Source organism: Bubalus bubalis, chromosome 20 (genome assembly GCF_019923935.1).
Source record: "Bubalus bubalis isolate 160015118507 breed Murrah chromosome 20, NDDB_SH_1, whole genome shotgun sequence".
Taxonomy (NCBI): Eukaryota; Metazoa; Chordata; class Mammalia; order Artiodactyla; family Bovidae; genus Bubalus; species Bubalus bubalis.
Genome location: NC_059176.1, coordinates 43,225,508 through 43,250,089, shown reverse-complemented (window position 1 = coordinate 43,250,089; position 24,582 = coordinate 43,225,508). Strand labels below are relative to the sequence as shown.

Here is a 24,582-nt window from a genome sequence, read left to right as displayed (position 1 = left end):
CAACCCTAGCATCAGGGTCTTTTCCAATGAGTCGGCTCTTCGCATCAGGTAGCCAAAGTATTGGAGCTTCAGTATCAATCCTTCCAATGAATATTCAGGGTTTATTTCCTTTAGGATTGCCTGATTTGATCTCCTTGCAGTCCAAGGGGCTCTCAAGAATTTTCTCCAGCACAATTTGAAAGCATCAGTTCTCTAGCACTCAGCCTTCTTTATGGTACAGCTTTCACATCTGTACATGACTACTGGAAAAACCATGGCTTTGACTATATGAATCTTTGTCAGCAAAGAGATGCCTCTGCTTTTTAATATGCTGTCTAGGTTTGTCATAGCTTTCCTTCCAAGGAGCAAGTGTCTTTTGATTTCATGGTTGCAGTCACCATCCACAGTGATTTGGGAGCCCAAGAAAATAAAATCTGTCATTGCTTCCACTTTTTCCCCTTCTATTTGTCTTGAAGTGATGGTACCAGATGCTATGATCTTAGTTTTTTGAATGTTGAATTACCTGTGCTCAATAACTGTGTTGTCCTTGTCTTCACATCTCTTATGGCCAGAGGCCAGTTTCCCTGTACTATCTGGACTCTCACTGTCTGTGGAATGTAAAATTTCCTATTCCTGATCATTTTTTACTTTATTAAAATACTGTCTGATTCAGTTTTTGGCAGAGGATTCACTGGACTGTATTTATTGGCAATATTGCTATCTACTTAAACAAAGGAGAATGAAATTAAAGCTGTTTAATGAGGTTCAAAGCCAAGACGATCCCTGGAATCCCCTTTGGTCTCTGCCTTTTCAAATTATGCTCAAAACTATTATTCTGTATAGAGAGAAACAGAGAACAGAAGGGAGCCACTGTGTTTCTTTAGGACGTTGATTAGCTTCTGTCATATAGGAGTCAGGGTCTCCCCTGGGTCTTGTCAGATGTGAACATCAGTCCCTGAAATATTTGGAAGAGTTGGTCTCTTGTTTGGAAGCCATAATTAGCATAACTCATCATACGTCTGGAGCCAGGAGTCACGTTTCTCCAAATCACCACTCCTATAAGACTTCTTCTTAAAGAAGTGTTCCCATAAGGTTCAATGTATTCTGTCTGGTCAAACTCCATTGTTCCCTCGCGGGTTAAGAAAGGGGAAGAACAGAGCATGAGAACATAGGGAAATGATAACCTTGGACATTGAGAAAGTAAAACGAAAGCCTCTGTATACACATCAGTTAGTTTATATTTTTGTAAAGCTCACCAGTGCTTTTCTTGAGCTGCTCAAATCCCAAGTAGATTAGTGTCACACGAGTGTATGTTCTTCGGTTTTTTGTCTCGTCACAACAAAGATTTGGAGTGGTGGACATTAAAGCCCCCTCGGTGCATCACAGGTCTTGGATAGACCGTGTTATAGCTCTCAGGTCTCAAATGGACCATGTTATAGCTCTTAGACAAATCAGTGTTATAGCTCAGTGTTACAGCTCTATTTTATTTAGAAAATAGCAGGAAAATCTATCTTTGAGGCGTGAGGGCATGTCGATCCTAAGACACGAGGAGAAGAGCGCCCCAGCACGCGGGAGAGAGAGACAGCTAGTTTTGGCTCCTCTTTTTATATGTTTATCTCTCCCTGGGCCTGTCCTATGTAAATTGGGCCAGCCAGGAGTGTTGTTTGTTTTACCTGAGGTCCTCACTCCGGTCCTTGGACCTTCTTTTGTTCTATTTTCACGGGCTTTTCCCTTCTTTGTCTTTTAGCCACCGCCATTTTGGACTCCTTTTCCCTATTCTACCTAACATTAGGAAATACTGGTTTCTGTTTACAACAAACATAGTCTGCATTCACTTTTGCCTTCTTGGAGAGTGAGTGGTATGTTTCATACGAAATGATGATTTCTCTTGAAGAAACATCTCGATGAGGTTGAGAAAGATAAAACCCCCTGAGCACAGCCTAGGTGCCAGAGAGGAGTTGAAGGAAGCACTAATTTGCTCTGCCTGATCATGTGGGAGAATTGGGATTTCCCAAGGTAGCCCCAGAATGAGAGAAGACCAGGGGAACTTACATATATATGCTATGCCTGCAGGTTTCCTTCATCTTGTTCTCTGCTCGAATGAACTTGGCACATAGTACATGCTCAATAAATGTTTGCCAACTCAATGGAAAGCAAGGGGAATGTGAAGAACTCTTGGGGGGGAGTTTTGTTTGATTTCTCATAATTTAGGATCTAGGAGCTCAAGCCATTCAACTTGAACATCAGAGGAATGAGGGATCCAGAAAAGTTGGAAAAGATTGGAACTGGAAACCTTTGGCTTACATTCATTTTATAGTTATAAAAGCTAAGCTCAGAGAAGTTAAATGATCTGCCTCAAGTTATTATGAAATTTGAGTAGGAGCATTAGGGCTTGACTCTAATCATCCTGCTCTGAGTTTTGTCTTGATTATCTGTTACTTTTGTAACATTTTGTCTGTCCATTCCTAGGCTCTAACTACTTCTTTTTTTCTTTTACTTTATGGTTTATTACAGGGCTGCCCAGGTAGCTCAGTGGTAAAGAATTCACCTACTAATGCAGGAGATGCAATTTCAATCCCTGGATTGGGAAGATGCCCTGGAGAAGGAAATAGCAACCCACTCCAGTATCCTTGCCTGAGAAATCCCATGGACAGAGGAGCCTGGCAGGCTATAGTCCATGGGGTCACAGACTCTATACAACTTAGTGACTGAACAATGGCATGGTTTATTATAGATATGGAATGTATTTTCCTATGTTATAGAGTAGGACTGTGTTGTTTATTCATCCTACATATAATAGTTTATATCTGCTAATCCCAAACTCCCAATCCATCTCTCCCCCAACCCTCATCCCCCTTGGCAAACCACAAGTCTGTTCTCTCTGTTTGTTTATCTGTTTCTGTTTTCATAGATATGTTCATTTGTGTTGTATTTTAGATTCCACAGATAAATGATATTATGTATTTGTCTTTCTCTTTCTGACTTACTTCACTTAGTATGATAATCTCTAGGTCCATCCTTGTAGCTGCAAATGGCATTATTTCATTCTTTTCTATGGCATATATATATATATATATATATACACACACACCATATCTTCTTTATTTATCTGTCAGTGGACATTTAGGTTGCTTCTATGTCTTGGCTATTATAAATAGTGTTGTTATGTACATTGGGGTGTGTGCATCTTTTTGAATGATAGTTTTGTTGAGATGTATGTCCAGGAGTTGAATTTCTGGGTCTTATGGCAAGGTTTCCCTGGTAGTTCAGCGGGTAAAGAATCCACCTGCAATGCAGGAGGCCCCGATTCAATTCCTGGGTGGGGAAGATCCCTTGGAGAGAGGAAAGGCTACCCACTCCAGTATTCCTGGGCTTCCCTGGTGGCTCAGGTGGTAAAGAATCTGCCTGCAATGCAGGAGACCTGGGTTCTATCCCTGGATTGGGAAGATCCCCTGGAGGAGGGCATAGCAACCCACTCCAGTATTCTTGCCTGGAGAATCCTATGGACAGAGGAGCCTGGTGGGCTATAGTCCATAGGGTTTCAAAGAGTCAGACATGGCTGAGCAACTAAGCACATGGCAACTCTACTTTTAGTTTTTTGAGGACCCTCTGTATTGTTTTCCATAGTGAGTGCACCAGTTTATATTCCTACTAATGATGTAGAAGTTCTCAGTTCAGTTCAGTTCAGTTGCTCAGTCCTGTCATGAGAACAGCATGAATAGTAGAAGATCTAACCCCTGCTTTTGGGGCCATAGTCTCACTTTGCTGCTGCTGCTGCTAAGTCGCTTCAGTCGTGTCCGACTCTGTGCGACCCCATAGATGGCAGCCCAACAGGCTCCCCCGTCCCTGGGATTCTCCAGGCAAGAATACCGGAGTGGGTTGCCATTTCCTTCTCCAATGCTTGAAAATGAAAAGTGAAAGTGAAGTCGCTCAGTCGTGTCTGACTCCTAGCGACCCCATGGACTGCAGCCCACCAGGCTCCTCCATCCATGGGATTTTCCAGGCAAGAGTACTGGAGTGGGGTGCCATTGCCTTCTCCGTAGTCTCACTTTATTGAAGTGCAAAAGGAAATGGAATCATGCAGTAGGTTCCAAAGTGACTATTTACCAAACTACTGTGAAGGCTTTTGTTCTCCAAGAGAACTGAACGTTTTAGAAGGGAGTAAGGCATCAATAAAGTCAAGTGGACATGGATTGCCCAATGATCTATTTCAAGGGGACTCTTGGCATGGAATATAGATCCACACCCACTCCTGGTTACGGTTCATTTCTCTCACTAATAGTCTCAGTCTCAGTGGCTGTTAGTGAATAATAGGTGTTATTTTCATGCCTGGTAAGTGATTCAGCCAGATCTCAGGGACGTGTCCTCCCAGGAGAAAGGAACCAACATGTTTCTCAAAAAGGACATTCACTGGGGTGGATAAAAAATGAAAGGAGTGAAAGTTGGTTGTGATTAGGAAGTTTGCTCAGAGTCATGGCCTAGAAGCTGCAAGGAATAGAAAGTAAAGATGCAGATTTGTGCGGTTCTCTTGTTTGCCCCTGGCTGGGTTCTTGCTGGGTGAAGGAGCAGAGGTGGCAGACACTTGGACTGGTACCGATTTGGGGCTCAGAATTTCCTAATGTGCAAGCTGGCTGTGTGGTTGAGGACAGAGCTCCAGCAGGCTCAGGAAGGAAGTGATGCCACGTGGAAGCTCCCTGGGCCCTGAGGTCTTGGTGTGAGAGCTGGTGGACAACGCGCAGAGCTGAAGAGGAAGGAGAGAGCGGTTTTGATTTAACCTGAGAGAAAAGAGACAAAGTTGGGAAAAGGGAGCAATTGAAGGGTGGATGCTGGAGAAGGGGGACTCTTCTTTGAGGCAGGTGGGAAGGTTGGGGAGACCACCCAGAGAGTGAGGAATTCTGAACTGGAAGCCAGAGAAAGTTGGGACACTGCCATGTGAAACCCCAAGGTGGATGCGCCCAGATGACAGGATGGCCCAGCAGTCCCGTGGGAGCACCCAATCAGGCACTGGCCACTGTTCAGATCCGCTGTGCGTCCAACCAACAGTGCATTTCAGCACCTCTTCCCATACCCTTAGGTAGCCTGAGGGAGGTGTAGAGAATAATTGGTTAGAAGATCAGAGAAGCTGGAACAAGATGGCAACAGGGTCCCGTTTAAAAAAAAATTTTTTTTTTTAAATTACTTTTGTTTATTTATTTGACTTCCCCAGGTCTTAGTTGCAGCACACAGGATCTTCAGATGTGGTATGTGAGATCTAATTCCCCGACCAGGGATCAAACATAGGCCCCCTGCATTGAGAACGTGGAGTCTTAGCCACTCGACCACCAGGGAAGTCCCAGCAGGGTCCTTTTGTAGGAGCTTCTCATGCGTGGGGCAGCCAAGCCATTTTCCTTGCACCCCCACCATGTCTAGCCTTCCTGTGGGAACCACTGTTTGTATCGACAGAAATGACCATGGAGGAGCCTCCAGAGACTCTTTCTGGTTGGCACCTGGGATCTAGTTCCCCAACTAGGCATCAAACCTGCACCCCCTGCAATGGAAGCACAGAGTCTTAACCACTGCACCACCAGACAATTCCCTCCAGAGGCTCTTAAGATCAAGTGCTCAGGGAACAGATACAGACAAGCTGGGCGATTCTTGTTTTCCAGACCTTCTGGCCAGTCATCAAACTGTCACGAATAAAAATATCATGGACTCCATCTGGCTTCCTCTAGTGGATTTTTTTTTTTTTTAAAGAAGAGGAGCAGATGTTTCACACAGCAAGAAAGAATACTTAAGGTTGTTTGCAGGTGGAATGAGATATGTATTGCAGCACTTAAAGGGCATTTGTATGGAAACATTCACACACTTACATTCCACCAAATTTATTTAAAATATTTGTTTTATTTATTTATTTGGCTGTACTGGGTCTTAGTTGTAGCATGCGGGCTCTGGTTCCCTGACCAGGGATCAAACCGAGGCCCCTGGCATTGGGAGCACCGAGTCTTAACCACTAGACCACCAGGGAAGCCCCCACAGCCAACTTTGAAGGCATATTTTCCCTTCACTGATACAAGTGGCGTGTTGCTGGGTGATGGGTACATTTTATCAATGATACTGTTGAAATCCCTGGTCCACCACATCAGGACAGGCATCATCCTTCACTTTCTGCTTTTTACTAGTTCCATTTTTTTACTTTGAAGGTTAAGGGTGGGCTCATCATTGTTTATCATGGGAGCTACTTAAGTGAATGCTGATGCGCGGTTTCTGTTTGCACACAGTTGCATGGCTTTTACAGTCATTCTTTTAACATTTTGTGAGTTCCCATTCAACACCAGGGACATTGACAGCTGCTGGATATGATTATGAAAAGATGTCATCACCATCCTTCAGAGCGTATGTAATGGACACAGGCCATATAAGAATGACCGCTAAAACAGAGGTACACGCAGATTCTCTGGAGTCAGGAGACCTGGTTCTGAGATGTAGGTTTGCTCCCTGGCAATCTGGAAACCCCAGAGAAGTCGCACACCTCCTTTGAGACAGGGGAAAGTCTCTCCAGAGAGGCAAACATTTCCCCTTGACAGCCGACAGAGTAGGACCCGGAACCCAGGTGTACCAGGGACCGTCCCTTTCATCCCTGTGGCCTCACACTGCTTGGATGGTCACAAGAAATCCCAAAGGAGAAAAAGGTCATTGCATGTCTGAACTTCCCACTATGTGTGGAAGACTTATGTATGATAAAACGTATGAATAAAAGCACCCATTTTTCTTAACCATTATTTTTTCATGCCTTATCACTCTGATGAAGAAACCAGAGATGTGTTAGAGAATGTTTCTTCTGCTAAACTGGGGTGCTCATTAGACCAAAGCTGACAGTGACAGCTTTGTGCCAGCACATCTGTGGGATGTGGGAGAGAACAGAGAAGCCTGTTTGAAAGATGTTTCTTGTCCCACAGCAGATTTCCTAACCCATTTTCCTTAATTCTTCACGCTTATGAATAATTCATCAAACAGTCTGAACTTGGGGCAGAGACAATTCTTTTAAAAAAAACCTCAGCTCTTTGCCTTTAATTGTTCTATGACAGATTGCTCATTCCTTTTCCTTACTGGTGGATCAGGCAGATCTGAAGTTTTGGTATAAAAGGTCATGAGCACATTGAGTTAAATTCCTGCTTCTCTCCTTGCCCAGCTTGGCTTCAGCATAAGGGGCCTGGAGTGGATGGAATTGGGCTTCTCTTGTACACAGCCCTCCTCTCCCTCTGTGGAGTCACCTTTTCCTGCAGTGCACTAGGGATTGATGCTTCTAGGGGCCTGTCTCTGTGGGTGTTGCTGCTTTCCCGTCATGGCTGTCTGGGTAGCAGGTGCTCAGATAACAGCTCTTGAGGGTCCCATGTGTGAATCTAGTGGAAGGTCCTTTTAGAAGTCAAAGCTATGGTTTTTCCAGTAGTCATGTATGGATGTGAGAGTTGGACCATAAAGAAGGCTGAATGCTGAAGAACTGATGCTTTCAAAGTATGATGCTATGATGCTGGAGAAGACTGTTGAGAGCCCCTTGAACTACAAGGAGATCAAATCAGTCAATCCTAAAGGAAATCAACCCTGAATATTCATTAGAAGGCTGTTTCTGAAGCTGAGGCTCCAATACTTTGGCCACTTGATGCAAAGAGCCAACTCATTGGAAAAGACCCTGATGCTAGGAAAGATTGAGGGCAGGAGAAGGCAGTGACAGAGAATGAGATGGTTAAATATCATTACCAACTCAATGGACATGAGTTTGAGCAAACTCCAGGAGATAGTGAAGGACAGGGAAGCCTGACATGCTGCAGTCCATGGGGTTCAAGGAGTCAGACATGACAGAGTGACTGAACAGCAACTGACCTTCACAGCTCCCTGATATAGGAGATCCATTCTGACCTGGCCTGACCTCTTTTGATTCCCCTAAGCTCCCACCTTGATGACCTATCTAGAGATTCCCACTAGTGAGTTTTTTTCAATCTGCTGACCATCCCTTTTGAATGACATACCAGTAAGAAGACAGTCTTGGCTGTTTCTGTTGTCCCTGCCATTCTAAGAGAAATCCATGTATCCTTTTTAAAAAAATTTCTTTTTTATTAATTAATTTTTTTTGCATGCTCTTCTTTTATCCTGGCTCTGTGGTTAGGATTTTATTTCTAAAAGGTTAATAATAAAATGATAACAATGATACAACAATGAATGCTTTTCAAAAATTCATGACGTGCTAAACCTTGTACTAAGAACTTTCCATATCTACTTTCTCAGATATTAGGTAGGGAGGATAAACAAATCATGCTTCTCATTTCAAGCATGCTTCTATCATCAGTTCAGTTCAGTTCAGTCACTCAGTCGTGTCCAACTCTTTGCAACCCCATGAATCGCAGCACGCCAGGTCTCTCTGTCCATCACCAACTCCTGGAGTTCACTCAAACTCATGTCTATCTATTCAGTTAATTAATTTTTATTGGAGTATAGTTGCTTTACAATGTTGTCTTATTTTCTGCTGTACAGCAACGTGAATCAGCTATGAAAGTGAAATTGAAAGTTGCTCAGTTGTGTCCAACTCTTTGTGACCCAATGGACTATACAGTCCATGGAATTATCCAGGCCAGAATACTGGAATGGGTAGCCATTCCCTTCTCCATGGGCTCATGCCAACACAGGGATTGAACCCAGGTCTTGAACCCAGGTCTCCCGCATTGCAGGCAGATTTCTTTACCAGCTGAGCCCCCAGGGAAGCCCAAGAATACTGGAGTGGGTAGTTTATCCCTTCTCCAGGGAATCTTCCTGATCCAGAAATTGAAATGGGGTTTCCTGCATTGCAGGCGGATTCTTTACCAGCTGAGCTATACATATACATATATCTCCTCTTTTATGGATATCCTTCCCATTTAGACTACTACAGAGCATGGAGCAGAGTTCCCTGTGCTGTACAGTAGGCTTTCATTACTTATCTATTTTTTACATAGTATCAGTAGCGTGTATATATATGTCAATCCCAGTCTCCCAATTCTTCCCATTACCCTTCCCCCCTTGGTATCCGTACGTTTGTTCTCTACGCCTGTGTCTGTTTTGCATAAGGTCATCTATACCATTTTTCTAGATTCCACATATATGGATAAATATTCGGTATTTGTTTTCTCTTTGACTCCCTTAACTCTGTATGGTAGTCTCTAGGTACAGGAAATTCATGTATTCTTGATTCTCCAAATTGTGGGAATTCAAATGGCCACTTGCCACCCCTCCTTCCACCTGCCATTCCTCTCCAGTTCTCTTCCCCTCCCATTCCAATGGAAGGCATGGAAGCACTTCAACCCGACTGTGACTAAGCAACACTTCAACTGGAAGAAGATGTTGATTTCCTCTTATGTCAAACCCCCCAAGCACTATGCATGGTGCTCTGGTCAAGAAGATCCCCTAGAGAAGGAAATGGCAACCCACTCCAGTATTCTGGCCTGGAGAATTCCATGGACAGAGGAGCCTGGCGGCCTACAGTCCATGGGATCCTGAAGAGTCGGACATGACTTAGCAACTAAACAACAACAAGAACAACAGCTCAGACCACCCATCATTTGGCTTTGGGGCTGTAAACCCTCCCTCCTCCCCAAACTTTCTAAATAGTTCAGAGGCTTCTGATTCCAACCAGTTTTCCAGTTTCCTTCCCAGTCCCCTATGACTGTCTGCTAAATAGGTAGAGTGGGAGGAGGAGGAGGATGGAACTCAGTTTCCTCTTAGTCATCTCTGCAGGGGGGAGGGTTTGTGCTGTGCTTAGTCCCTCAGTCATGTCTAACTTTTTGCAACCCTATGGACTGTAGTCTGCCAGGTTCCTCTGTCCATGGGATTCTCCAGGCAAGAATAGTGAAGTGGGTTGCCATGCCCTCCTCCAGGGGATCTTCTCAACCCAGTGACTGATCTTCCCACCCTGCATCTCTTATGTCTCCTGCACTGGCAAGCAGATTCTTTACCACTAACACCACCTGAAATGCAAACTGTGTTTTCCTCAGCAGAATTTCTCAACTGCAGTTAAAAAAAATTCACAGAACACCCTAGTACAATGAAGGTAACGAAACATTCCTGTATATCAAACAAATGGATGAATTAATTCAGAGTAATGCACACGTGAAGCAAAGTCATTTTCAGCCTCAGATGCTCTTCCTCATATGAATCCCTTCCAGGGCCCTAGGAGGAGCCCTGGGAATGTGTGTACATGGCTGTGTGTGTTTGCACAATCTGAACAGACATGATATTTTTAACCACCTCTGGTTAGGATTGCTATCTCTTTCCACTCTGACTTCCTCTCTATTCATTTCCCTTTGTGTCACTTGGCATTGGAGTGACTCAGGTCTATTTGGGATCTGGAATGGACTTGGCGATGCACCTAGCTTGGGTTTAGTGGGATACATTTTTGTGATTCACAGTCCTTTGCAAGTAGAGTGACATCCTCGCTCCCCATCCTCCATATAGGGATGGTTTTCAGGAACACTCATTGTCTGATTCGTCAGGACCATGTGGCCACCAAGTGTAGGGACAGGTGTTGTACCCTGTGTGAATATACCCTGCAGCCACCAGCACAGGATGTACGTGGATACGGGGGGAGAAACAAAGTTTGAAATAGACTCAAACTCGGCCGAGCTTGTTTTCCACATGCAACTGTAACATAAAGTCAATTCCAAGAGATCTGCCCAAATCAGGAAAACAAATTCTGGTTTAAACTTATGACCAATGAATGGAGATAAATTTCTCTCATATATGAAAAAAACTTGACCAACAGGTTTTCCTCAAATTTACCATTCTAAAACTGTATGTGATATTGCTAATAATGAGTTGTGATGCTGAAAAAAAACTTTTATAACCCATGTCAATCCTAAAGGAAATTAGTCCTGAATATTCATTGAAAGGACTCACGCTGAAGCTCCAGTACTTTGGCCACCTGATATGAATAGCTGGCTCAATCGAAAAGACCATGATTCTGGGAAGATTGAGGGCAGGAGGAGAAGGGGGCAACAGAGGATGAGGTGGTTGAATGGCATCATTGACTCAGTGGACATGAGTTTGAGCAAACTCAAGGAGACGGTAAAGGACAGGGAAGCTTGGCGTGCTGCAGTCCATGGGGTCACAAAGAGTTGGACACAACTTAGCAACTGAACAACAATGATAGTAATAAATTTTGATCAGCCATGCCAGAGAGAAGACTGAATTTATTTTTTATTCTTGCTACAGAAAAGGATACTGAAAATTGTCATCATATGGAAAAGATACCAAAAAGCATACAGCTAAAGATGTGGGGGGAAAGTATTACAGTGGGGTGTCAGGCAAGCAGGGTTTTTTGGTGAAAATTGTGTTTTTTTTTTTCAATTTTGTGAATTTGTGTGTGTGTTTTTTTAATTTTGTGAAGTTGTTGCATTTTTGGCTCTTTAAGCAATGGTAATTTGTTTTGATTCCCACTCCCTGCTCCCAACGCTTCCCAGGTAGTGAAGTGGTAAAAAATCTGCCTGCTAATGCAGGAGACACAAGAGACACAGGTTCCTCATTCCCTGGGTCGGGAAGATCCACTGGAGAAGGAAATGGCAAGCCACTCCAGAATTCTTGCCTGAGATCCCATGGACAGAGGAGCCTGACGGGTTGCAAAGAGTCCAAGGGGTTGCAAAGAGTCAGATGCGACTTAGCACACACCTACCCACCCCACCCCACCCCCACCATTTTTGAAAAGGTCATTCTCATACCTAGTTTTGTTTTGGTGATTTCATATTCTTCCTCTTAAAGATGGTTCCTTAATTTGTTTAAGCTTCAGGTGTCACGAGCCTGGATCAGCCTTGGTCATCTACTCTGTGTTCGGTGTTATACATCACTGGAGCTGGCAGACTTGGTCCTTGCACGTGAGGGTTTCACAGTCTTGCTAAAATAGTCCTCTTCCATCTCTGAGGACTGTTCTGGTGAAATGGAGTCTCCTCCTTGCTACAGGTAAGAGTATCCTTGTTTGGAACTCTTTTGGGTTTGACTCAAAACACTGCATCATTTTTGACCTACACTCCTGGAAATTATCCCAAACAAATAATTTGAAAGGAGAAAGAGCTCCACCTTCATTGTCATTGTCCATTTTGTAACCCAAAGTGGGGTCTGGCTGCTTGCTTCTCAAAAGCCATTAAAGAAACCAGGTTGGTGGAAAGGAAAATATTTTATTTTGGTGGGGGGAAGTGGAACAGACTGCTGTCCAAAGGCTGACTCCCCCGACTGACAACCGGGGGACAATAGCTCTTATAGGCTGAGCAAGTGGGCTCCATGCAGAAACAGCACAATCAGATACGACAGTCATCTTGAAACTGGGCATCAGTGGTCTGACCAGTATCATCTTGACTGTTTTAAGTACAGTTAATCATCAGTTCTGGGGGTCAATTTTTTCCCATTTCCTTAAGACTAGTTCTCAGAATTCTGGCAGCTTATGTCATGGCTACAGTCTGGTTATGTAGTTAACATCAGGTAGTTAACTTCTTCTACATGGTGACAGTTTTTGTATCTATAAGACATCTCACAGGATATAGCTCAGAATATTATCTATAGCCCTTGAGAAGGAAATAATAAATAAAGGTCCTTGATTTTGCTTAATGACTACATTATTATTATTTGGTCTCCTCTGACTGTTTTCCTTTGTTTCCACATGTTCTCACTTCTCTGATTAAACTTATTCTTTGGCTAAAGTTTAACCATAGACAAAAGGCAGGCAGAGGACGTGGGGCACAAGGACCATAGGGTTCTTCACCTTTTCAATTTTACTATGTAAAATCTGTAAGGCATCTTAAATATCCAACCCCCAGGGAATTATTTAGAAAATAATGGTGCCTTCACACACATCTTCTCTTCCCAACTGGGCCATCAACTTGGGAAAAATATGTATACACTTGTCCCATAATATATCCTCAAGGGGTTGGCTCCAAGACCCCTATGGATACCAAAATCCAGCAATGCCCAAATCCCTTATATAACATGTCCTAGAGCACATTCTCCCACATACATTAAATAAACTGCATTCCTTATAATAGTTAATACAATATAAATGCTAGGTAGATAATAGTAAACAGCAATGCAAATGCTATGTGAATAGTTGCCAGTGCAGGGCAAAAATCAAGTTTTGCTTTTTGGAACTTTGTGGCGTTTTTCAAGTGTATTTTTATTTATTTATTTATTTTTTTGGCTATGGTGGGCTGCACGCAGGCTTTTCCCTGGTTGCAGTCAGTGGGGGTTAGCCTTCATTGCTGTGCATGGGCCTCTGAGTGTAATGGCTTTTCTTGTTGCAGAGCACAGGCTCTAGGGCATAGGCTCAGGAGTTGTGGCGCATGGGTTTAGTTGCTCCGTAGCATGTGGCATCTTCCTGGACCAGGCATCGAACCTGTGTCTCCTCAATTGGCAGGTAGATTCTTTACCACTGAGACACCAGGGAAGCCCCTCATTTCAAATGTTTTTGGTCCCGAGTTGGTTGAATCTGTAGATTCGGAACCTGTGGATACAGAGGACTGACTGTATACCATATTGAATTAACAGACGTTACAAAATGACCTGCGCACTGACAGCAGTGTGTGAAAATGTCTGTTCGGATGGTGATTGGAAGCGGATGGGGAGTGGTTGTTACAGCAGTGTAGGACTGTGGGGGGTTTTGTCTTCTCTTTGTGTTTTCTTCAGTGCAGCCATGCTGCTTTTATGTTTGTTTCCAAAGGAGGGGCATCCAGATGCCTTGGTGCTGCTGTCTGGGCTCTTCCCATTTGACTTTCTTCTTTCCTCTGCACAGTCTGATCTCCCCAACCTATGTGTGTTCCTACAGGAACACACACACATGCCCGCGTGCACACACCCACCCATACCCACACCCCATTCTTTTTTTTTTAAGATTTTTTTTTTATGTGAACCATTTTTTAAAGTCTTTATTGAATCTATGACAACATTGCTTTTGTTTTATGTTTTGGATTTTTGGCCCCAAGGCATGTGGGCTCTTAGCTCCCCCATCAGGGCTTGGCTGACACACTGTGCCATGTGATGACGGATGACCCTGGGGAAGGTTTCAGATGCTGTTGGGACAGCAGTTCAGGGCAGAGCAGGGGGAGTGTGCGTTCCTGCCTCATAAAGTGCATGGCTCAAGGTTAGCCATTTTCTGCACAAGGAGTTATTATTCATTTTGTCTCTGCAGTGCAGAACAGACCCAACAGAGCTAGAGTTCTGCTTCTGGCTAAAGATCACATGCTTCATGGAACAACTCAGGACTCTTGTGATGTAGGGCCAGACTTCAGGATGGAGGTAAGGCTGGTGAGACGAGGAAAGGAGACTCCTCTTTCTCTTATAGGAGCATTGAATGGAACCATAAGCACGAATTCAAGGAGCCTAAGGGGACACTGTTAGGGATACTGGGAAAGATGAGGGCTCGGTGGAACTCACCATTGATGAAATGGTACCCTTTGCTGATGGGATTATGGTTCTGGAAATGACATTAAGCAAACAGAAGTCTTTAAAAAAGACTAATTAATTTGGCTGTGCCCAGTCTTAGTTGCGTCATGCAGGATCTTTCATTGCGGTGCGTGGACTCTAGTTGTAGTGCGATAACTCAGTAGTTGTGGCTCAAGGGCTCACTTGTTCTGAGACATATGAGATCTTAGTTCCCTGACTAGGGATCAAACCTGTATCCCCTGCATTGCAAGGCAGATGCTCAACTACTGGACCACCAGGGAAGCCCCTGGAAGACTTGCTTTAAGGAACTGGTTACTCCTTATTTTGTGATTGGTACAGTCCATTGAACTGGGTACCCAAGATAAGCCTTTGACAGAGACAAAGGAAAAGGTGATGAGAGGGGCACATTTGTGATTTCCTGAAAGATGGGCACTCAGGTGATGGGGAGAGTTGAGGGGGAGTCTGGGATGGCCAACAGTTCAGTGACATTAGACAACCTCAGTACTCCAGTTCATGGGAAGGGAGGAGACAATGCTTAGGAGAACCTCTCTCTCCTTCTTCCCCAGATGGAGTCAATGTAGTTTATTTGTTGTTCAGTCACTCAGTCATGTTCTACTCTTTGTGACCCCATGGACTGCAGCACACCAGGCTCCTCTGTCCTCCACTATCTCCCGGAGCTTGCTCAAATTCATGTCCATTGAGTCGGTGATGCCATCCAACCATCACCTCCTCTGTCGCCCCCTTCTTCTCCTGCCCACAATCTTTCCCAGCATCAGGATCTTTTCCAATGAGTCAGCTCTTCACATCAGGTGGCCACAGGGAGCTTCAGCATCCGCCCTTCAAATGAATATTCAGGGTTGATTTCCTTTAGGATTGATTGGTTTGATCTCCTTGCAGTCCAGGGGACTCTAAAGAGACTTCTCCAACATCACAGTTCAAAAGCATCAATTCTTCAGTGATCAGCCTTCTTTATGGTCCAACTCTCACAATGTAATTCATTGATTAATTGATTGATTGATTAGCTTTTATTGAGCCAGGTCTTCCTTATTCTGAATGCTGGGAATATAGAAATGAAGTGTCCTTTCAGAAGCTCTTGAGAACGCTTTGAGAGTTCTTTGAGGTAATATACATACAAGAAGACAAGGCAAGACTCATTGTTACTGAGAGGAGAGACAGCATAGGTTAGCCCAAGTGAGTAATGTCCCCAGGGAGGTAGCACTTGCTGATGCACACATGCTTTCCCCTGACAACAACAGACTTGCCGGGGACACACACATGATGACTCAAGAACAGGACCAGTCACTGGTAGAATGAAAGTTCAAACCCAAGTGAGGATGGAGCAGCTAAGACACACAGAATTTCAATGCTAAATTATTTTCAGAGATGTAGAAAATCTCTGCCCAATGACATCATGAAATTAAATATAAGGAGCTTTCACATTGAGTTACTTGCTCTATTGACCAAATGTTCAACAGCTTTGCTGGGGAGAGAGAGCATGAAGAAATGGCTTGTGTTCTAATGAGAAAAACATTCAGGTTAATTGTGGGATGAACACTCATTCTTAAGTAACAAGAAGGTTTGCAGACTTTGTTCCAGGAGGTCTGGAAGGAGGGAGCAAAGAGGAGGCACCAGTCTCTCTTGTGGCTGGAAACGAGACGAATGACTTCTCACTTGGCTATGTAACAGAGATCACAGGGCCTTGTTTGAGTTCCTTTTCTCACTGGGGGCTCAGAGAGTAGGGACTCAAGAGTTAAGGGTCTTTTCCACTGAGCCCCAGAAGAAGAGGCTTGGATAAGAGCCATGCAATGGAAACCACCCAGTGAAGGACCTGCAAGAAGCTGAGGGTTGGTTAGAATCTTCTCTGTCTCCCAGACACCAAGATGCCCTCTGTTTAAAGTGAAGAACCAGAAAGCTAAGTATGACAGTGGAAATCAGAACTGCAATTGCCTTTGTTGAAAGTGAAAGTGTTAGTTGCTCAGTTGTGTCCCACTCTTTGTGACCCCATGGACTGTAGCCTGCCAGGCTCCTCTGTCCATGGAATTCTCCAGGGAAGAATACTGGAGTGGATTGCCATTTCCTTCTCCAGGGGATCTTCCCAATCCAGGGATCGAACCCAGGTCTCCTGCATTGCAGGCAGATTCTTTACCATCTGAGCCACCAGGGAAGCTTGCCTTTGTTGAGGACTCAGGGAATATTTTTTCGAAGATTTTTTTTTTTCCTACATGGACAATTTTTGAAATCTTTATTGAATTTGTCACAATATTGTTTCTGTTTTATGTTTTTTTTTTTTTTTTTTTTTTGGCCATGACACATGTGGGCTCTTAGCTCCCTGACCACGGATTGAACCTGTACCCTCAGCATTGGAAGGTGAAGTCTTAACCACTGGGACATCAGGGAAGTCCCTGGACTTTAGAATTGATTGGAAAGGGGGCATGATGGAATTCTGGGGGGCTGATAGACTATTTTTTTTTAAACTTATATTTGTTTTTATTTATTTGGCTGTGCTGGGTCTTAGTTGCGTCCTGTAGGGTCTAGTTCTCTGAACAGGGATCAAACCTGGGCTCCCTGCATTGGGAGCAGAGTTTTAGCCACTGGACCACCAGGGAAGTCCCCTGGTTGTATTCTTTATCTCCAGGGAGACATACATGTTTTTCAAATTCATCCCATCATATACACAAGAGATGGGCATTTCACTGTATGTAAACTTTACCTTATTAAAGATACGTAGCATTAGGAGGGAAAATTATTTTAAAATATGCCTCATGGCTCATACTTCAAAAGGGAAAGACAAACCTCAGACTGCAACCCCAACCTTGAGAGGGTGACAAGACAGGTAACATATAAGCCCGGATGCTGGAGACTGGGGATTGGAGATCCGGCTCTGCTGGCTGTTCATTGTGGATAGCTGTTTACCTCTGTCCTTCTTGATAAAGTAAGGGGATTTTACAAGGAGGTGGCTAAGCTCTGACCATCTGAGACGTCCGGTCCCCACTTTCTGAGACAGCGGCTGGGCCGGATGAGCCATGGGTGTGACCCGATTTGGTGGTTCTTGTGATTCGAATCTTTTCCACATGTCTGGTGTCAGCCCAGCGCAGGGAGCCGAGAGCACGGGGCAATGCGATCTGTCCAGGAAGTCCTGGGCTCCGTCGTTGCTAAAATTAGAACCAGGCTGTAGCTCAGATCAAGGCCATTCCTTTCCCAGCCCCTCGGTGAGCTCAGGCTTCTCTCTCCACCCTGAGCCACACAAATGCGCTCATAATTATAGCAGCCGTCACGTGGGTGCCAGATGACCTTGTGCCCGGGAGACAGCAAACAGCAAGGGAGCTCTAGCCCTGCAAAGAGACAGAGCCCCTCTCCTTGTTATTTTTAGTTTCTTATTTAACCTTTTTTTTTTTTTTTTTTTTTTTGCCACACACTCAAGGCATACGTGTTCTAAGTTCCCCCACCAGGGATTGAACCCATGCCCCCTGCATTGAAAGTGGGGAATCTTAACCACTGAACTGCCAGGGAAGTCCCAACCCTGTCCCTTTTAGACAAGGTGAGGAGTAGGTAGAAAGAGAACAAAAAAAGAGGGAAAGAAGACAAAAACCATGCTTAACTCTTTGCTGCTGTGCAGTGTGTACCCATGGGCTTCCCCAAAGATAAAGAAAACACTTGAGAAAAAAAAAATCTCAAAAAAAAAGCATTTATGATCTTTCCTGATCAGGGATTTTAGTAGCTGGCCTCTATCTGTGAGCAGACTAGATCTGAGTCTCAGCTTCGTTGCAGATGAACCAGGATCTTGAGCAACTTCCCTAATTGGCTGGACCTCTGTTTCATTACAAGCAACACAGAGAAATTCAACTCAAAGGTTATTCGGGGATAGGGAACGCAGTGAAGTATATGAGGGTACCCAGGAGGTGCTCGGGTAGACTGACTGAACCCAGGTCTAGTTGGAAACATTTGTGGGTGATTTTCTGGTCTGGCTGGTCTTGGATTCAGGCTCAGGAGATCTTACTACATTGGAAGCTGCTCTGAGGGTTATTTCTTTATTCCATATTTTCCCAGTCCCCTTCTAGGTTTGCATGAAGAGAACAGTTCTGAGGGAACTCTGACCATGAGTGGTAACAAGTAGCTTCTTTTTGAATTTTAGTTTTTGGCCAAGTGTCATGTGGGATCTTAATTCCCAGACCAGGGATCGAACCAGCGCCCCCTGCATGGAAGTTCGGAGTCTTAACCACTGGACCACCAGAGCAGTCCTGATAAGTAGTTTCTTTGTTGTTGTTGTTCAGTCTCTTCGTTGTGTCCGACTCTTTTGACCCCATGGAGTGCAGCCCACCAGGCTTCTCTGTTCATGGGACTTCCCAGGCAAGAATACTGGAATGGGTTGCAGTTTCCTTCTCTAGGGGATCTTCCTGACCCAGGGGTTGAATCTGCATCTCCTGCAAGTCTCCTGCATCGAAGGCAGATTCTTTACTGCTGAGCCACTGGGGAAGCCCCTAAGTAGCTTCTTAAGAGCTGCCTAACTTCCCTTGGCCCCATGGTACACAAGATCTCAGTGCCATTTCCTCTACAATGAGAGTGGGTAGATCTGCCTGCAGAGTTGTCATGGAGATCAGATGCGGTCTCCATAAAAAGTGCCTAAAAGAGTGATGAACACAGAAAGGATGCTTAAGACGATAGTCATTTAATAGGATGAGTTATTAAGGATTTTTTTAAAGGAAACATTTAATCGGTTCATTAATTTGATGCTCTGAGCTGTTCAGTGGAATGAAAGCATAATATAATTTCTTTTGGGAAAACATGTGTTGCCATCTTAAAAAATATTTTATGTATTTATTTACTTGGCTGTATCAGGTCTTAGTTGCATCAAGTGGGATCTTTTAGTGGCAACATGTGAACTTTCAGTTGCCATGTGAAATCTTGTTCCCCCACCAGGGATTGAACCTGGGCCCCCTACATGGGGAGTGCAGAGTCTTAGCCACTGAACCACCAGGTAAGTCCGATGTTTCACTTTTTTTTTTTGTCCATACCACAATGCAGGTAGAAATTCCCTGACCAGGGATCGAACCCACATCCCCTGCAGAGGAGTTGTAACCACTGGATTGTCAGGGATGTCCATGTTGCAGTTTTGTACTTGACTGCCTAGCTGTTCTGACCTATAACACCACTCTTACCATTGCTGCCATTAGGAGTGGTAATGACAATGGCAATGAGAAGAGTGAGAGGTTGAGGTCTGCACCGGGTTCTAGTGTCAGCTTCCCCTGGAGCAGGACAGGACTTGCATCCTTACTGTGCCAGCCACCTGGTGACCCTCACCGGCACACTGGTTTTGATGCCCTAACTTCAGGCTTAAGTGGAAGTCCATCTTCAGTCTTATCAACTGGACACTCATGCATGCTAAGTTGCTTCAGTTGTGTCCGATTCTATGTGACCCCATTGACTTCAGCCCCACAGGCTCCTCTGTCCATAGGATTTTTCAGGCAAGAACACTGGAGTGGGTTGCCATGGTCTCCTCCAGGGGATCTTCCTGACCCAGGGATCGAACTTGAGTCTCTTTTGTCATCTGCACTGGCAGGCAGGTTCTTAACCACTAGTGCCACCTGGGAAGCCCCTATCAACTGGACACTGTTGAGTAAATGCAGAGGAAGAACTGCCCTGGCATAGCTACAAAATGCCCACATCGGGGCTGCCCAGGAAAAAGCCAAAGCACCTCCCAGGAAAGGGCATACAGGAGTACTTTTCCTTCTGGGTATCCTGGTGGTCCCCTCCTCGGGCTTTTTGAGGTTCCAACTCTGAACTCTCCTCTTGCATGGCACCTACTAATAAGGACAAGAGGAAGCCTATCTTTCCCATGATGTCAGTGGTGGCCTGAGGTGATGATGGGATCTCCATTCTAAGGTTTCATTGGAGGCAGATATACTGAGAGATCAGCCCTTCTTCTCATCCAGAAATGCCTTCAGAGAGAAGGGTTCAGGCTTTTAGAGTCACATGAGTAAGAGGGAATAAACCTTTCAGGAGGTGCTCTAGCTGTAGAATGAGTTCCTTCCAGACACACAGATCTCAAGCTGAAAACCCCAGAGACATCTCAGCCGTGGGCTTGTGGTGAGAAGCCAATGTTCCTTAGGTACATGGGAGGCCCCAGAAAGCAAACCCTCCCATTTTCATGTGGAGACAAAGCAACCAGCTTAGGATTGAAGATGGTCAGAGTTTTCTCTGTGGTGGCCAGAGATGGGAGCACTTAGGTTTTCGTTTCTCTGTCAAAGCTATGGTTTTTCCAGTAGTCATGTACAGATGTGAGAATTGGACCCTAGAGAAGGCTGAGAGCTGAAGAATTGATACTTTCAAATTGTGGCACTGGAGAAGACTCTTGAGGGTCCCTTGGGCAGGAAGGAGACCAAACCAGTCAATCCTAAAGGAAACCAACCCTGAATATTCATTTGAAGGACAGATGCTGAAGCTGAAGCTCCAATACTGTAGCCACCTGACGTGAAGAGCCGACTTATTGGAAAAGACCATGATGCTGGGAAAGACTGAGGCCAGGAAGAGAAGGGGGAGATAGAGGATGGGATGATTGGATGGCATCACTGACTCAATGGACATGAGTTGAGCAAACTCCTGAAGATGGTGAAGGACAGAGGATCCTAGTGTGCTACAGTCATAGGGTTGCCAAGAGTTGGACACAACTTAATGGCTGAGCAACAGTTCCTCCCATACAAATAAGGAGGTTGATTAAAATGACCAACTGTCACCTCTCTTTCCGGCCTGTGACACTTACAGATGGGCACCCCAATGCTCCTGGCCCCACCTGACACAGGATATAGACATCCTCGTCTGCCGTGTTGGTGGTCTTGCCTGGGGTCTGGTGTTACTGTCCTGAACGGCATCTTTGCCCAAGTGTCTTGTTGCCTTTCAGGACATCTGTGTGGCTCTCATATTTCTCTCAAATCTCCTTTGAGGCATGCCCTCCCGGTGAATGATGGGACCCTTGACTTCATCTGTGGAGGGACACACACTATGTCCTTGAGCACAGAGTCCTGCCCACTCAGTGTACACCAGCCCTTCTGGAGTTTGCCCCTTGAGAGGGGGCAGTTTCTTACCTAAACTTCTGGCTCACTCTCTGCTTCTGCCCACTTGGAGCTAGACGGCACTTTGTGCAATCTGCCACCAGGTTTTGTTTTTTTTTAGCTGCTCTAGGCCTTCATGGCTGCATAGTTGCAGCGAGTGGGGGCTACTCTCTGGTTGCATTACTTGGACTTCTCATTGCCGTGGCTTCTTTTGCTGTGCAGCACTCGCTCCAGGGAGTGTGGCCTTCATTTGTTGTGGCGCACGGGCTTAGTTGCCTTCGGCACATGGAATCTTCCCGGATCAGGAATCAAACCCATGTCTCGTGCATTAGCAGGCAGATTCCCAACCACAGGACCACCAGGGAAGCCCAAGCCACCAAGATCTTTAAGATCAATTTAGATGGGGTCTTTGAGATCTTATATTAAATGGACGCATACCGACTTTTCTTTCTTTCTGGGTTCTCAGAACTTCTACAGACATAGGGAAGGCCCTGGATGTGGGCCACGCTGTCTCGTTTTCTCGCAGAAATCCCTTCTGTCTCCGAGCTGCACGGAGCAGGAGAATTGCTCTTCTGAGGACATCTGTGTCCTTTTGTAGAAAGCCAGTTGGAGATGCTGCTCCTTGGGTTACCTCATGTCTGTTATATAAGCACTCGCTTGATAAATTTCTCCTTGAACTCGGTGCCAGGAAAAATTTCTCTTTCCCATCTGATTCCAGAGGTTTTTTTTGTACAATGCAAAATACACAAGCCAGCGCGTTTCCCCCTTTCATCCAGGAAACTGAGAGATAAATCCAGCCATCTACTGTAGTAAACAACTCTTCCCAGGTGCCTTGAAGCACATTGTTCTCTTTTACTCTGGCTTTTTCTTGGAGTTGTGTTCGGTTTCTGAAGTTTCTTAGAGTCTTTCAGGAAAGAGTGAGGAGTAAATGTCCCCTAGATAAACACCATGCATGCACACATATATACACGACCCAGTTACCCCCCCTTCTCACCCCTGCCCCTTTTTCAGCATCACCACTGCCATGGCCCCTGTCCAGGCTCCATGCCAGGCCCTGGGAGTGCAATGATGACATGGCTCTGCCTGTGGATTGCTTACAGTTGGTCTGTTGGGAAGATAAGCATATGGACAAAGAAGTACATTCAAGGCAGCGCAGGGTCAGCACGGACATTAAGGGACAAAGAAAAGGTTGGGGGAGTTCTGAAAGAGAGAGCGTGCCACGTGACTCTGGAAAAAGACAGCAAGATGGGGGAAGGCTTTTGGAGGCAGGACATAGCAACTGAGCTGGGAATGATGAAAAGGATTTCAAAGAAAGAGATGGAGAAGGAAGGACATTTCTGATCAAAGGAACAGTTTGAATAAAGACTGGTATCGCAAAAAGATAGACTGTCCTCTCCCCCCATATTTGGCCAAAACATGAGGAATCTAGTTCAATTGGTAGGTAAGACCCACGAAGAGGGAGGGATCATCATACGGGGATGTGTACTTTTCAATATGGGGTTTCCCAGGTGGCCCTAGGTGGCTCAGACGGTAAAGCGTCTTCCTACAATGTGGGAGACCCAGGTGCGATCCCTGGGTCAGGAAAATCCTCTGGAGAAGGAAATGGCACTTCACGCCAGTACTCTTGCCTGGAAAATCCCGTGGACGGAGGGTCCTGGTAGGCTGCAGTCCATGGGGTTGCTAAGAGTCGGACACGACTGAGGGACTTCACTTTCACTTTTCACTTTCATGCAGTGGAGTAGGAAATGGCAACCCACTCCAGTGTTCTTGCTTGAAGAACCCCAGAGACAGGGGAGCCTGGTGGGCTGCCATCTATGGGGTCACACAGAGTCAGACACGACTGAAGTGACTTAGCAGCAGCAGCAGCAGTGGTAAAGAACCCGCCTGCCAAAGCAGGAGACTGAAGAGACCCAGATTTGATCCCTGGTTGGGAAGATCCCCTGGAGAAGGGCATGGCATCCCACTCCAGTATTCTTGCCTGGAGAATGGACAGAGGAGCCTGGCAGGCTATAGTCCAAAGGATGACAAAGAGTCGGGCACAACTGAAGCAACTTAGCATGTACTTTGCAATTGATGGCTTCCCTGGTAGCTCAGCTGGTAAAGAATCTGCCTACAATGCAGGAGACCCTAGTTCAATTCCTGGGTCGGGAAGATTCATTGGAGAAGGGATAGGCTACCCCTCCTGTATTCTTGGGCTTCCTTGGTGGCTCAGCTGGTAAAGAATCCTCCTGCAAAGGGGGTTCGATCCCTGAGTTGGGAAGATTCCCTGGAGAAGGAAACGGCTCTACCCACCCCAGTATTCTGGCCTGGAGAATTCCATGGACTGTATAGTCCATTGGGTCACAAAGAGTCAGACACAACTGAGCAACTTTCACTTTCGCTTTGCAATTGATAAACACAATTTGGCTCCAATATATCAATATATCCTTTTTTTTTTTTTTTAAGTTTCATTTCTGGAATTACAGCAAGAGGGGTTTGAAGGGCCAGGCTCATGAGGCTTACCTTGGACAGAAGAATCGAAGTTTTTTTTTTCCTTAAGGGATGGTTGGGGGTGTTGATGAGGAAGAAAGGGAGGAGGCTGCGAGTGTAGATTAAAGCACTGGTTCCCTTAACAACGCCGGCAGATGGGGAGAGTTTCCGTGCCTCGTGGTTCTCAGTTCCTTTTCTGCTGCTGAAGAGGAACAAAGAGGGAGTGAGGGATTGGCGGTGATGTTTATCTTTCCAGCTCTGCAATTTCAAATGCTGGAATCCCCCAGGGTTGGGAAGAGTGGGTGTGGTCACTTCCCACCATTGCTGAAGGCGGAGGAGATGCGGCCACTTGGGTGGGGAAGAGGGGGTGTGATTTCCTCCCAAATAGGATATTTATCTCCCCAATGGGAGGCTGCAGAGAGTCATCAAGGACTTATCACCAGAAGCAGATGACCAGAGAGGAGCCCTGCCCAACTGTTTATCCCAGAGGGAATGAGTTAGCCAGAGGAGGCAGGGCGAGGGTCATCAGCTGAGGACCAGTGACACGGAGACCTCCACTGTCATTGGTGTGTTCAAGAGGAATTCTTCCTGCCGGACCCTTCCAGGACCCTCAGCAGGATCTCAGCAGCCCCTCTCAGGACCCTTGATGACATTGGAACTGGAG

At 45.4% G+C, this 24,582-nt stretch overlaps 1 protein-coding gene across 4 annotated transcripts in view; it reads left to right on the top strand.

Moving 5' to 3' along the window:
• CFAP161 (cilia and flagella associated protein 161) overlaps positions 1-24,582 on the top strand; it is a 139,148-nt gene that overhangs the window by 75,824 nt on the left and 38,742 nt on the right. For 3 of the 4 annotated variants that reach the window (XM_025271293.3, XM_025271292.3, XM_044933184.2), the window contains 2 exons: positions 11,759-11,934; positions 14,150-14,256. In XM_025271293.3, coding sequence (XP_025127078.3) covers positions 14,200-14,256 — 57 coding nt within the window. In that variant the 5' untranslated portion in view covers positions 11,759-11,934; positions 14,150-14,199. Of the gene's footprint in view, positions 1-11,758; positions 11,935-13,990; positions 14,257-24,582 lie in introns of those variants that run through there. The other variant, XM_045163821.1, reaches the window with a different exon arrangement.